The sequence below is a fragment of the Vicia villosa genome, linkage group LG3 (assembly GCF_029867415.1).
Source record: "Vicia villosa cultivar HV-30 ecotype Madison, WI linkage group LG3, Vvil1.0, whole genome shotgun sequence".
Lineage (NCBI taxonomy): Eukaryota > Viridiplantae > Streptophyta > Magnoliopsida > Fabales > Fabaceae > Vicia > Vicia villosa.
The window spans coordinates 205,028,743-205,043,921 of NC_081182.1; the positions used below are offsets into that span (position 1 = coordinate 205,028,743).

The 15,179-nt window shown below is 35.6% G+C and overlaps 2 protein-coding genes and 1 pseudogene across 2 annotated transcripts; 2 read left to right on the plus strand and 1 right to left on the minus strand.

The window, feature by feature from the left end:
• Nucleotides 1-4,326: 4,326 nt before the first annotated feature.
• LOC131659773 (uncharacterized) lies at nt 4,327-5,469 on the minus strand. The gene has a single exon (XM_058928918.1). It carries the CDS (start codon nt 5,467-5,469, stop codon nt 4,327-4,329), a length of 1,143 nt encoding a protein of 380 aa, XP_058784901.1.
• Nucleotides 5,470-7,424: 1,955 nt separating this feature from the next.
• LOC131659774 (putative disease resistance RPP13-like protein 1) lies at nt 7,425-9,791 on the plus strand (annotated as a pseudogene).
• A 3,141-nt stretch (nt 9,792-12,932) lies between these two features.
• On the plus strand, nt 12,933-13,622 carry LOC131659775 (uncharacterized). Its single transcript, XM_058928919.1, has 3 exons — nt 12,933-13,121; nt 13,175-13,264; nt 13,401-13,622. The coding sequence occupies exons 1-3, from the start codon at nt 12,933-12,935 to the stop codon at nt 13,620-13,622; spliced, it is 501 nt and encodes a 166-aa protein (XP_058784902.1).
• The last annotated feature ends 1,557 nt before the right edge of the window (nt 13,623-15,179 follow it).

Genomic DNA, 15,179 nt, shown 5'->3' on the forward strand with positions numbered 1-15,179 from the left:
CCAACGGGATGGAATCTAAGATGATGGTAGATCCGATGCCGAGCACTAAATTAGCCAAAAAATCAGCACAGGAATTACCTTCCCTATAGATGTGAGTTATAACTATGTGCGAGAAATTAGAGTGAAGAACGCAATAAAACCAACGAGTCCGAAAAACAAAAGGGACTAACTTGTGGTTGGAGAAAGCTTTGACAACCATGTTGGAGTCGGTTTCGACCCAAAGCTTGTTCCAACCCCTATCAATGGCCAGCTCCATAGCCCGAATAACTGCCCCGAATTCCGCGTGAACCGAAGAGATACACCGGATATTCTCCGCAAAAGCAAAAATAAAGTCTCCTTTATGATTCCGAAAAATGCCAGCACCACCCGCATTGGACGAGTCAGGAAGGAACGCACCGTCGCAGTTACACTTAATCCAGCCGAGAGTTGGAGGAGACCAAATCACTTCAGTTATAGATGGAGCTCTAGGGGGGTTTATGTTAACTTTAAACTCCTTGATGAAAGTGAAATCCAACATGCTTATGTGAGATGCTTTCGTTGTAGCATTCCCAGAAATTTGGACTTGATTCAAGATACAGGCAGTAGCAGAGTCAATATTGGGCTTAGTGTTGTTGTGCCTGGCCGCATTTCGCATCTGCCAAATAATGCACAGTAGGGACACGACTGCAGTAGAATGGACGAGCGCGACTTGCGGGGATTTGTTGGAGGTGCATTTCTCAAGCCAAGAAGCGATAGAGATCGGAGGAGTATTGATATGGAGTTTTTTCATAAGCCAGGCCCACAGATACTTGGAGAAAGCACAATCGAAAAAGAGGTGCTGGAATGATTCAGATTTGTTATGGCAAATTGGGCACATGGAAGTTAAAGAGAAGCCGCGATCAATGAAAAAATCATCAGTTGGGATTTTACCATGTATCATTCTCCAAACGTGAATGGATCTACTCGGGGGAATATTGATATGCCAAATCGCCTTGCTCCAAGGGACCTCCGGAAGCCGAGTCTCTTTAAACCAATACGCCTCCATTAGATCCAAGGTACTTGTAATATTGTGCTTCCAGCCCATGATGTCTTCGGAATCTTCAGACAGAACCATGGAAAGATCCAGACGCGGACATAAGAAAGGAAACCATGTAAACCAAATAGGAGGGATACACCACTGGCCATTGTTAAACAACTCTGATATTTTGATATGGGGATTGATACCTTTAGAGCCCGACCACGAAACCGGCCAGAAAGAAATTTTAGAGCCCAAGCCTATATTCCAACAAGCATTACTCAAAATGTTATTATATTCTGTCTTGACGCTAGTCCATATGGAGGAAAACACATGGTATCTGATACAACCGTAAGACTTTATCACTCTGTTTCTGATCAAGACCGCCCAGTCTTCGTGACTATTAAAAATGTCAAACATCATTTTCATATTTGTTGCTTTATTCAGCCAGCGAAGAGATCTAACACCCAGGCCCCCTTTCGATAACGATTGGCAAGTTTTCTTCCACGAGACTGTGCACATTTTCCTGCTTGTTGTACAGCCAGACCAAATGAAATTCCTACATGCCTTTTCCAACAATTTAATGTCTGCAGTAGGCCAATTGTAGATTGCAAAAGTGTATAACGTTATGCTGTGGATAACGGTCTTCACAAGAGTAAGTCTACCAGCCATGGAGAGACAGCTACCTTTCCAACTTGCAAGTCTGGCCGATACCTTATCTATGATTGGAGCAATGTAGCCACTTTTGATTCTACCTTTAAACAGAGGCGCACCAAGATGATTGAAAGGAAAAGTGCCCAGCTGAAAACCTGTTTCGGCAATAATACGATTCTTGTCGCGAACAGACATACCTCCCATGAAGACAAATGATTTGGCAAGATTAACATGCTGTCCAGAGGCAGTAGCATAATTGTGAAAAATACTTTTCAGGCTGTTGAGGTTATTTTGCCGACCAGAGCAAAAAACCATAATATCGTCGGCATACATACTGTGAGACGGAACCCAGTTAGATTTAGAAGCGCGAATTAGATTGATGGAGCCTTTAGAAACATAGTTGGTGATGAGCCTACTCAAGACATCTTGAGCCAAGACGAACAGAATAGGCAAGAGCGGGTCACCTTGACGAACTCCGCGCTTGCAGCCGAAAAAACCGTGAAGCTCCCCATTGAAACAAATGGACAGGCGCGCAGAATTAAGAATGGATGTAATCCAATTGCAGAAAGTATAGTTGAATCTGAAACCGCGAAGAACCTGCAAAATAAACTCCCAACTGATTGTGTCAAAAGCTTTTGAAATGTCCACCTTCATGGCTAAGTTTCCAAAGGAGCTTTTGTTGTCTAAAACGTTAACAGCTTCCGAAGCAATGCAAATGCAGTCCTTAATATTTCTTCCCGGAATAAACCCGCGTTGTTCCTTTGAAATGAGAGAAGGCATCATAGTTGTGAGTCTTGAAGCAATTATTTTTGAGATGATCTTGGCATTGAAGTTGGAGAGAGCAATCGGCCGAAACATATTCATAGTCTGGGCTTCCGGTGTTTTTGGAATAAGAATAATCTTGCTGACATTAAAGTTTGGAATGAAGGCTCCATGTTGAAAGAATTGAATAACCGCTGCGCAAACGTCCTCTTTAATGATACTCCAGTATGTTTGATAGAAAAATCCCCCAAACCCGTCTGGCCCTGGTGCACTTTGCTTGTTAAGACTGAAAACCGCACTTCTGATTTCCTCGTGAGAAGGCATCACCGTTAGGATGTTGTTCATATCGTCAGTAACCAATCTAGGGATCACATCATCAACAATGCCGAGGTTTTGAGCCGTGCCTGCAAAACAAAAAAGGTTAGTAAAATGAGATACAGCTAGAGAAGCCATCGCATCTTTATTGGTGACCGCAGTATCTCCATCCATGAGCAGGGAGATGATATTTTGAGAAGTTTTCAATTTGGCTATTCTGTGGAAGTATGTTGTGTTGCGGTCTCCATCCCTGTGCCACTCCATATTTGATTTTTCAGCCCAAAAAAACTCCTCCTGCTTTAGATAGTTATCCAAATCCTGTTGAGCGGAATTTTCTTGGTCCCGCAACATCGAAGAAGGACCGTGAATATTAATTTGTTCCTGTATATCATTCAGCTTGTTTTTCTGGTCTTTAACTCTTTGATGAATGTTGCCAAAAGTGTTCCAATTCCACTGCTTCAGCTTGGCTTTGAGAAGCTGCAGCTTTCTAGTTAGGATCCACATGAGGCAGCCAACAAAAACAGAGGACCAACAGTCAGTAACTAAGTCTTTACAAGAATTGTGAAGAGTCCACATACCATGGAACCTGAAATGCGATTTGATTTTGATTTGGGAGAACGAACAGTTTGTGAGGATAGGGTGGTGATCGGATCTTAATCTTGGGAGAACGGTGGAGTAAGAGACGAAACTTTCGTTGTGCCACACTTGATTGCAGAAAGCACGATCAAGCTTTCTTTCTAGGGAGGCAAAACCGGCACGACCATTATACCAAGTGAAAAGGTTGCCTTTGAAAGGAAAATCCAGAAGGTTATTGTCGTCTACCCAACTTTTAAAGTCCGAAATTGGAACACGATTAGGGACACAAGAACCTCTATGCTCATGCGCGCCAAGGATGGAGTTGAAATCGCCAATGCAGCACCACGGTAAAGAGTTTGAATTGAGGTAGGAGAGATCATTCCAAAGAGTTCTTCTTTTGATATGACAAGTGGAGGCGTAAATAGCCGTAATACCGATAGTTTTGTTGTTGTAGATGTAGGTAAAAGCAACATGCTGAGCAGATATGCTGTGAATTTGGGGGTCAAGACTCTTGCTGCAAATGCACCAAAGGTTAGGAAGGAGAGAATCTCTAGAGTTTACTGCAAACAGCCTCATGTTGAGTCTGTTCCAAAAAGATTGAGGGAAAATAGTATGGGACATCCATGGTTCTGCTATAAAACAAAAATCAGGCCTATGATTGATAATAAGATTTTTCAATGCTAACTTTGAGGGGGAGTTAGCGATTCCCCTGATGTTCCAAAAAAGGCAAATCATTGAGGAATTTTTCCAGAACCAGCTTTTGATCTGGTGCTTGAAACTTCCTTTGTGTTTGTTTTTCTTCTACTCTTTTTCTTTTTAGCTTTAGTAACCACTTTTGTAAAGTTTTCGTCTTCCTCCTCCGAAGATCCTTCCTTTTCCACTCGATCAGCTAGGTTTCCCCAAGATTCTGTGAGAAATTTATTGGCAGTGTTTTTCAAAGATTCTAATTGTGTTTCTTCTACAAATTCGGAGTCAGAACTGTTATCATCCAAATGGTTGATTACAGCGGCCTTCTTGAGAATCAGCTATTGCGTCATTTTATCTGTTAAACTGTGTTCTTCGATCTCTGCTATGGGAGTAAGGACAGTGTTGTGATTCCCTCTTTGATTGTTGTTAACATTTGGTATGTGTATGATTTCCTGTGAATTTCTCTCTATCGATGCTGGTGTGTCCAAAGCCGTAGAAGATGTCTGAACCACTTTGCTTGTTTCAACAGCTTTAAAAGTTCCACTCGTTTGTCCTCTATCAGGAGGTGTTTGATCAATGATGATTTCTTTACCACGAGAAGCCGGTTTAGTTTGTAATGAGTTGTTGTTTTGGTCTGTGTTTTTGGATTTAGGTTGATGTTCAGCAGCGTTTTGTTTCCTTCTGCAGGTGTAGACGGTGTGTCCCATAATCTTACAGAAACTGCAAAAGTCAGGGAGTTTCTCATATTCTAGGTCCACAAAGAATGCGAAACCAGCCCTTTCGACCAGTATTTTGTCGCGCAAATCCTTCAAGAGATCTATATCTACCAGAACCCGAACAAAATGTCCAAATGGGCGTTCAAGCAGAGGTTTATTAGAAGATGAATCGATGCATATAGGCGTCCCGATGCTGCTGGCAATTGTGAACAGAATTTTAGGCCTCCAGTATTCCTGCGCTAATCCGTGAATTCGAACCCAAACCTGAGCGGAGCTTTGTTTCATATTTGTTCGAACAAAATCTTTTGACCAAGGGAAAAGCTTGAGGATTCCTGGATTCAGATTCCACGCTGGTGATGATCGAACTCGGCGCACATCTTCCAGGCTAGAGAAAGAGAATTCATAGTATCCCTTACCAAGCGACGTTACCCCCCATTTTGGTAGTGAAGTCCATAACTCTTGGAGCTTAGATTTGAGCTGTTGCACAGTGATGGGAGTGGAACCTTTTGGCCAAAGTATTCTTCCATGTAAGTTATGTTTACAAGATTCCAGACCCAAGATATATTCGTCTTCTGGAATCATGATGGATAATCTATCTCCTTTCACACACGGAACAGGAAGTTGGTTTGTTGGAATGTCGCAAACATTGCCGATAGCTTCCACAAAGGATTTCTTTTTGCGAATTTGGTTTGGTTCCGGGCATGTTGTGGAAGGAACAGGGGCAGATTTTGAAACCGCTTCAGGAAAGAGGTCCTGGAAATTCATTGAGAAGAGGGGGGAAAAACACAGATTAGGGTTAGAAAGGGGGAAGAAATCTAGAGAGCGGGAGGACTTTCTCTCTCTATATATATTGTAAATTGAGAGTTATGTTTATGTATATTTAGCTGCAAATTGAAATAAAAATTTCGTATCTCAAATAAAGGTAATTGTTAATTAAAAAAAGATATTTTGCTGATAATGCCCCATGAGAAAAATAAAAAATTTTGACATTTGAAAATAAGAATTTTGTGTTTTAAATAAAGGTAAATCTCTATTAAAATAAAATATATAGCTGCAAATCGAAAATAAAAATTTCGTGTCACAAATAAAGGCAATTGTTAATTAAAAAAAAGATATTGTGTTTTAAATAAAGGTAAATTGTTATTAAAATAAAATATATATTTTGTTGATAGTGGCCCGTGAGAAAAAGAAAATAGTTTGACCTTTAAAAATATAAATTTTGTGTCTCCAATAAAGACAAATGTTAATTAAATTAAAATAGGTGTGAGAAAAAAAAATTTAACTGACAATGATTTGTGAGAAAAGAGAAATTTTGATATTTTAATATAAAAATTTTGTCTAAATTTTAAAAATATATTAATTAATATATTTATTAATAATAAATAAATAAAAATGATTTTATGTAGTGTAAAATCTATTTAAATATAAATTTAAAATAAATTATTTAATTGTAAAATGAATAATAATAATAATAATAATAATAATAATAATTTAAATTCAATTGTAGGGAAATTTTAATGTTTAAAAAAAAAAATTCATTGTAAAATTCAAACCACAATAATTTTAATGAATTGATTTTAGTGAAAAGAGATAAAAACTATTTATAAGTGAAGTGGAAGTGTGTTGAAATGAGAGGGTGGTGTATGATGGTTTTAGTGAAAAGAAAATATATGTTGCGAGAATTATTGAATTGTCCATTGGTTTATTTACATGTGGCAACATGAGAAATGATGGGAAGGTTGAAAAAATAGGTTGATTATGAATAGACTATTTTGACATTTATGCTTTGTAAATTTAAAAATAATAAAAGATATTTTAGGAAGTCTGGTAGATAGTTGATTGATAGTTGATCCTTTATTGTACGGTCTCAAAACCTTGTCTCTTTTAAGATATCTTATCTTCAGTTTGTTTCTTCAACGCTCTCTCGGAGTCAACTAGTCCTTCTCATTTGATATTAGATCTAATTTTCGAAATTCTACTCAAATATTCACTCTCAGATCCTCTTTTCATAATCTCAATTTGTTTACTCAGATGTATACTTATAGGTAATATCTTTCTCTTTTTGTAGATGTTTTATATACTTTCTTTTAGTGATTCATTTTCTATTTTAGATTTAGATTTTGTGTTGCTTCTAATTTTCTATATCTTACTCTTATTTATACATTCATTCTCAGGTTCTGTTTCATGAAGAGATCATAATCTTATGTTGTTTACTCACACTACACTTACAGATAATATCTTTCTTTCTTTGTAAATCTTCTTTTATACTTTTTTAGTGAATAATTTTCTACTTCAATTTAAATGATTTGTTGACACTTTAGGTAAATAATATTTGAATAGATTTTTGTTAATTGAGTTAAGTCTTCTTCGCATCGCCGAAACTTCTTTATAATTGAGCCAACCATTATTATCTATTTTCCTAAAGAAGAAATATAGAAGAATGATCAATGTGAGAATTTCTTTGATGGGTAATTGACCCTGATTCTAACTCTGGTGACCAGAATCCTTTGACCCTGGTCACCAAAGTTGAATTCACTTTTAGAGTCGAATTCACCTTTTAAAACAAAGGACTATTCATGTGTAACATTTAATTAGTGTTTAATAGTTTTTTACTCTTGACTAATATTTATTCATGTTTCAAGTGAATTATTCAAAGAAAATATTATTGCTACATAACCATAATTTACTGCAGAGAGCCTCTTAATCTCAATATTGTGCATCACACTCATCTCTCAGATTTCTTTATTTTGTATTACAGATAAGTCATGGCAGAACATATTACTGGAGCTTTTCTTTCGTCTTTCTTTCAAATGATTTTTGATAGGTTGCCTTCAAGTAATTTCACAGACTATATCCGTAGAGGAAAACTTGATAAGTTGGTAGAGGAACTTGAGTCTACACTCGATTCTATCAACCAAGTGTTAGATGATGCAGAGATTAAACAATACCAAATCCAAAACGTCAAGAAGTGGCTTGGTTATGTTAAACATGCTATGTACGAGGCTGACCAACTCTTAGATGAGATTGCCACTGATGCACCGTTGAAGAAGATGAGACTCGAGTCTCAACCTTCTACTAGCAATAACTTTTTCAGCTATGTTTCAGCTTTTATTAATCCGTTTGAATCGCGGATCAAAGAAATGATAAAGAGTCTAAAACATCTTGCTGAGCAAAAAGATGTGTTGGAATTGAAAAATGGAACTTGTGCTCGTAATGAAGTTGGTGTCAGTTTGAAACCTGTAGAAGGATTGCCAACTTCATGTTTGCTGGGTGGATCAGACATATATGGTAGAGATAATGACAAAGATGAAATGATCAAATTTTACTTTCAAATAATGGCGGAGGCAACCGTACACCAGTATCCAGCATTGTGGGTCTTGGTGGGATGGGCAAGACCACCTTTGCTAAGCTTGTGTACAATGAAAGTAGGATTGAGGAACATTTTGAACTTAAAGCATGGGTTTATGTTTCAGAATCTTTTGATGTTGTTGGACTCACCAAAGCAATTCTACAGTCATTTCATTCTTCTGCAGACGATGAATTCAAAGCAATTATCAAGTCATTTAATTCTTCACTAGACGATGAACATATTTTCAATTTACTCCAACAAAGACTGCAACATGTATTAACAGGCAAAAAATACTTGCTTGTTTTGGACGATATCTGGAACAAAAATGCGGAATGTTGGGAGCAGTTACTTCTTCCATTTAATCATGGATCTTCTGGAAGTAAGATTATTGTGACAACACGTGACAAGGAGGTAGCAAATGTCCTGAATTCCACCAATATATTTGATTTACATCAACTGCAAAGAAGAGATTGTTGGAGTTTATTTGTGGCACATGCGTTTCTTGGCAAGAATGCATGTGAATATCCAAATCTTGAATCTATTGGAGCGAAAATAGTGGACAAGTGCGGAGGGTTGCCTTTAGCTGTGAAAACATTGGGCCAACTTTTGCGGAAAAATTTCTCTCAACATGAATGGATGAAGATATTGGAGACTGATATGTGGCGTTTATCAGATAGGGAAAACAACATTAACCCAGTTCTAAGATTGAGTTACCATAAACTCCCATCCAATCAAAAGCGTTGTTTTGCGTATTGCTCTATATTTCCTAAAGGTTATTCCTTTGACAAAGGTGAATTAATCAGGTGTTGGATGGAAGAAGGTTTGTTAAAGTGTTACGGAACAGAAAAAAGCGAAGAAGAAGTGGGGAATGAAATTTTTTGTGAAAGAATTAGCAAACTCAATTTCAGGAGAGTTTTGTATGCAAATAGAAGGTGCTAGGGTGGAAGGTATCCTTGAAAGGACACGTCACATTCGGTGCTCTCCTCAATTAAACTGTGTTGATAAATTACTAGAGTCAGTTTGTAAGCTTAAGGGACTACGTAGTCTAACACTGAAAGGCAATGGAGCTATATCGATAAACAACAATGTGCAACATGATCTGTTTTCAAAACTAAAGTGTTTGCGGATGTTATCATTTAGATATTGTGTCATCTCGGAACTAGTTGATACAGTAAGCAATTTAAAGCTTTTGCGTTATCTAGACCTTTCTTACACTAAGATTACTAGCTTGCCTGATACCATTTGTATGTTGTATAATTTGCAAACACTCTTGTTGCGTGACTGTTATGAATTGACCGAGCTCCCTTCAAAATTTTCAAAACTGGTCAATTTACGTCATCTGGAACTTCCCTATTATATAAAGAAGATGTCGAAGCATATAGGAAGTCTAAGAAATCTCCAGGCCTTGCCTTATTTTATAGTGGAAGAGAAGAATGGATCTGATATTAAGGAGTTGGAGAAACTAAACCATCTTCATGGAACAATTCATATTAAAGGATTGGGTAATGTCATTGATCTTTCAGATGCTGCAACAAGCGTTATGAAAGATAAGAAGTATTTAGAAGAAATACATATGACATTCGATGACGGAAGAGAAGATATGGATGGTTTAATAGTTGAAGGCAATGTGTCTGTCTTGGAGGCTCTTCAACCAAATAGCAACTTGAGTAGGCTCATCATTGAGAACTACAATGGCATTATGTTTCCAAATTGGATAAGAGGTTGCCATTTACCATAAATCACCATTTTCCTTCCCCATTCACCTCATACAATAACTATTAACCCTCATACAATTTACACATCAATTGACAGCAATTTAGCACACATATAAGGTTCCTAAACATGCTTTTAACCATGGGTCATTCATACCACACATTGAACATGAATAAATCACAAAATCTCATGAAATCTACTAAACCCTTACATTTTATAAACTTATGAAATTGAGAGAAATAGAGATCATACACAATCATATACACAACATTACCCCATGATATAAACCTCTATCAATTCCACCAAATTCTCCACAAATCATTCATCAACAACATCAAGATTGCAATTCTCACACAAACATGGATATTCAATTATGAAGTCTAATCTCTACCATACCCATCATCATGCAAACCCTTAGATAGTAAGAATCCCACCCTTAACTTAGCAAAAGCTTCACCTTCTTCAATGGAGTCCTTCCTCTTCATGCCATAGCTTTCCTCTTTCTTCCCTTCTTTCTCTTCTTTCTCCAAAATATGTTATGAGACTAACTCTCTAAAACCCTAACCTTTACTATCTCACTAATGGGCTTAACCCATAACTCATCCATTGTATTATATTTCTTCCACTTAGGCCCAATTCATAATATTCCTCTAATTAATCAATTAAGCCAAATAACACACATAAATAAATAATCACATAGCATAACGAATATTATTTCCAATAATATTCCAGAACTACAATCGATCCATAACGCAAATAATACTAACTCGCAAATGTATTTCTCCGACTAATCCGACCACAACTTAACTGCTCAAATCAACACATTAATTCAATTACGCCTTTAGAATAATACCGATAAATTCCGACATCGACTAATTCCAACGAATAAATCCTTGATTAATTTAATTAAATAATTAATTAAATTCAGGGAGTTACACAAGGGACCCCACTACTTTAGAGGAGAAAATTCTTTCAATCACGGAAAAGTCATCTGAAATTCCTATTGACATCAGATGATCAGGGATAGACCTCTAATGATTCAAGTATTGATGTAGACCTTGTGTAACACCCTGGTTTTATTTACTAGTTATTTTATTATTTATTTATTTTATTAATTATTATATGATATAGTAATTAATTAAATTGTGTGATTTTGTGAACAAATATGTTATGTGGGTTGGGTTATTGGGTGTGAAAATAATAGAATGAGTAATTGGGCCTAATAATAATGTTAGAAAGAGTATAGGTGGGGGTATGAGTTAGTAAGCCCATTAGTGAAAAAATTATATTAGTAAGGGTTTAACAAAACAAGAGAAAATAGAAAGTTGGGAGAAAGAAGATAAAGGAAGGAAAGATAAGGGCCAACCCTAGAAGAGAACTTCATCGTAGGTAAGAGTGAGTTTTTCATATTATTATGGGGTATATGATGTATGTAATGGGTAGTAACATGTGTAGGATTTGAGAATTCCAATTTCTAGGTTTTGAAATGTTAGGTTTTGATGTGGAATCCATGAAATTGATGATTGAATCATGATTTGATGTCAGTAATTGATGTTATATGCTGAATACATGTTATTATGCTTTTAATCCATGAACTATGGTTGTTTTGATGTGTTTTGTGGAAGCAAAATCGTGGGAAAACAGAACTGTTCTGTAACACATTTTTCTGCTTTTTCATGAGCGGGCTTAGCGTGGTCTGCTATGTGAAATTTTAGATTTTTATGAATTGAACTAGATCTTGTATGATATTTATTTATCATGAATTTTCATGAATTTTCTTGAATTTTCTAAATATATTTGGTTAGCTTTTGAGGCATTTCTTTGTATGAACATAATACTTGAATTTAGGGTATATGTATGTTGTGAATTGCAATTGGTTGGGATTAACATTGTTTAGCTTTGTTTGCTACATGTTAATTATGATATGTTGATTTGATGAGTGTTATGAAGGTGTTTCATATGTGATTGATAACACGATATATGTATGTTTGTGCAAAATGGTGTGGTAATTCATATGTGATGAATGGTCTAATATATGCTTGTATGATTAAGATTTGGAGATGGTCTTAATTGCATATAATTGTTGGTATTTGCACATGCATCATTTTGTGTGAAGAGGCAATGTTCGTTAGTTTCGTGAAAATTAGTGACTGGTGCCAAACCTTGGAGATGGGTTTGAAGCTTAGGGGATGAACTTATTTTTGATGGTTATTTGTCTTGGAGATGAACGCGGTGATACCGCTAAAGATAACAATTGGTACCACATGCATATTGCATTGATTCGAATTTGAGTCACATGTGTCAATGTGAAATGCTATTTTAGTGTGCTTATGTGATAATTGTGTGAATGATACATTGATGGTAATTGTGATTGATTACTTTGGTATCTTGATTTGTTGAGCTATGTTGTATATGTAAAACATGTTAATTGTATTTAAAATTGTTGAATACATGAATGTATGTAATGTGTTGAATTCGATTGATGAATGTTGTTATGCATTACTTATTATTATATATTTCTATAATGATATAAATTCTCACACTTTTGTTGAAATGATGTTTTGTACGACATCGCTCAAGTACCGAGGAGTAGTGGCATTTGGCTTGCAAGGATTAGTCATGGAGCTTGTTCCTTACTTATTTTTATTCTAGGTAGTGAGTCATGCTCTGGTTATGTAATACGAGGAAACATTTGAACTCATGTTTATTATGGGAGATGTTTCTTATACTCTCTTTTATATTTTGGTGTATTTGAGATTTTGTGATGATTGGCCTTTGGTGCCTAATGCGTTTATGGATGACTTTCTATTATGATATTTCATTATTGATAATGTTTTGAAATGAATTATTATTCCGTTGTGATGTGCATGTGAAATATGAATTTCAATCTGTGTTGTGAACATGGCCAGACGTATACATGGTATATTTGTGTTTAGTTTTTCAATACACGTGACACCCTCTTTTGATATGCATGTTAATTTACTCTGATTATGCGTTATATTTTTCGTGGGGTTTAAATGGTGTTACATTAGTGGTATCAGAGCATAGTCGGCCAGTTGGCCAGGTTATTAACATGTTTATTTTTCTTTTGTATTTGATTTGTGTTTGTAACATAATCGGTATATGCTAATCCACGTCAGATTGTGGCTTATTGGTTGTTAAAACTATGGTTGCAGGAAGGAATGATGATGTTATTGCCGAGGCATTGACGATGTTGGCTGGTGCTATTGGGCAGGCTCTGAATGTGACTGCTGGTAACATAGAGGAGGATGAGTTCCGTGCTATGGGGAATTTCCAGAGGAACAATCCACCTATATCTTTGAGAGAGAGCATGAACCTGACAAGGCACAAGCATGTCTGAAGGAGATTGAGAAGATCTTTCGGGTTATGAATTGTATGGATGCGCAGAAGGTGCAATTTGGTACTCATATGCTTGAGAAGAAAGCTGAGAATTGGTGGGGTAACACTGTTCAGAGGTTCGATGAAGAAGGAATTGAGGTTACTTGGGCTCTTTTTTTGTGATGCATTTCTGGAGAACTATTTTCCAGAAGATGTGCGTGGAAAGAAAGAGTTTGAGTTTCTTGAGCTGAAGCAGGGTAATGGAAGTGTGACTTAGTATGCTGCAAGATTTCAGGAGTTAATTAAGTATTGTCCTTATTACAACACTGCTAATGCTGAGAGGTCTAAGTGTCTAAAGTTTGTGAATGATTTGAGACTTGAGATTAAGAAGGCTATTAGTTATCAACATATTTCACATTTTGTTGAGTTGGTTAACAAGATTAAGATCTATGATAAGGATTATAGAGAGAGTGTTGCTCACTATAAGTCTATGAATGATAAGAAAGGGAAAGACTAATTCAGAGAAAATCCTTATGCTGATAAAAGGAAACAGAAAGTTGGTTATGACAGGAAGTCGAGTAGGGGATGAACTCTAATTTCAATTAGGTGCTACAGGTATGGTGTTGAAGGTCATCGTGCTTCTGAGTGCACAGGTGCTGAAGCGAAATGCTTTAAGTGGGGCAAGCAAGGTCACAAAGCTAAAGATTGTAAAGGATGTGTAAGTGTGACATGCTACATTTTCGAGCTTGATTTAGTGGAGAAATAGAGTTTCGTAAATGAAAATGACGTATGGAGGTAGAAGATGAAGTTCTTCTAAGTTGGAAGTTCGTTTAAGTTTTAGGTTTCGCGCGGATCACTAATGGTAGTGTCTTGAGCGTTGGTACTCACTAAATAGCGGGCAAAGATTTATTTAAGGACGGTGAAGAAACTCAATAAACACGGTTATATTTCCCCATGACCCTGAGTGACTTTTCACCACGGTTGGAAGTTCCAACTGTTGTGAAAAGTGGCTTAAAAATAAATAAAAAACAAAATATAGGTGCTAGGATTCGAACTCATGACCCTGAGTGACTTTTCACTACGGTATAAGAAAGGAAGGGGGCAGCCATAGTGAATCCGATGACATCAGAGAGGGATTTATGTTTACTACTAGACATCCCACCAATAGAAATGATGGACTTAGCTTTACTGCAAAACTGACCCGAGCAAGATGCAAAGTATTAAGCGAATTGGAATGGCAGATAAGGATTTGAGATCTCCTCTACAGAAAATTATAATATCATCTGCATATATAGTGAGAGTCCACAAAACAACTTCTAAAGGACTCGAAGATTTGGACTATGATAATTTTGGAAATGATCTCATAATAGTTATTATGAGTTAAAATTATTTAATTTTTAAAAGTCACCAATATTGACTTGCTAATTTGCAAATTTAAGTTAATATTGGTTTGTGATTTTAAATTTAGATTTCAAATACTTTATTTATTTGTTAATCATAAATAAATAACTAAATTTCATTCTTAGTTTTCCATCAATATTATTTCACTTATATACTTAATAATGATTTAAGTTTGATGATTATTTCACCAATACTTTATTTATTGTTCCTTTTAAGAGAAAATATTTTCTATTTAAAAAAAAATATTTAATATAAAACGATTAAGTTAGTAAAACTTTGATAAAACCTAAATCTAATTTAATTTATTAAGTAAGTGGCTAAGACAAAGGTAGTGACTGTATATGTTATTTAAATCTCTTTTATATAGGACTATCTGATTTTTGAACTAATTGTTGAACATGCATATATTTGATTAATTATTATTAATTTAAAATATAAAAAATTTATTGTATGATTAATATAAAAAAAAATAACATTTGTAGTATATAATTAAAAATATTGTATATACAATCACATTAAACTAATAAATTAATGATGTTGTAGGGATATTTAACTATAAGAATATGAATTTGAATATAAGACATATTATTTATTTATTTTTAAGATATAAAATTCTAATTATTAACTTATTAAAAAATATACAAAATTCCATTTATCCGTGGATGCATACCCA

Excerpts from the sequence above, each read along its gene's own strand:
- LOC131659773 (XM_058928918.1), bottom strand. The coding sequence starts at position 5,469 with ATGAATTTCCAGGACCTCTTTCCTGAAGCGGTTTCAAAATCTGCCCCT.
- LOC131659775 (XM_058928919.1), top strand. The coding sequence starts at position 12,933 with ATGGTTGCAGGAAGGAATGATGATGTTATTGCCGAGGCATTGACGATG. Across the intron at positions 13,122-13,174 it reads ACCTGACAAGGCACAAGCAT|AAGGTGCAATTTGGTACTCA; the intron begins GTCTGAAGGAGA and ends ATGGATGCGCAG. Across the intron at positions 13,265-13,400 it reads TCGATGAAGAAGGAATTGAG|GAGTTAATTAAGTATTGTCC; the intron begins GTTACTTGGGCT and ends GCAAGATTTCAG.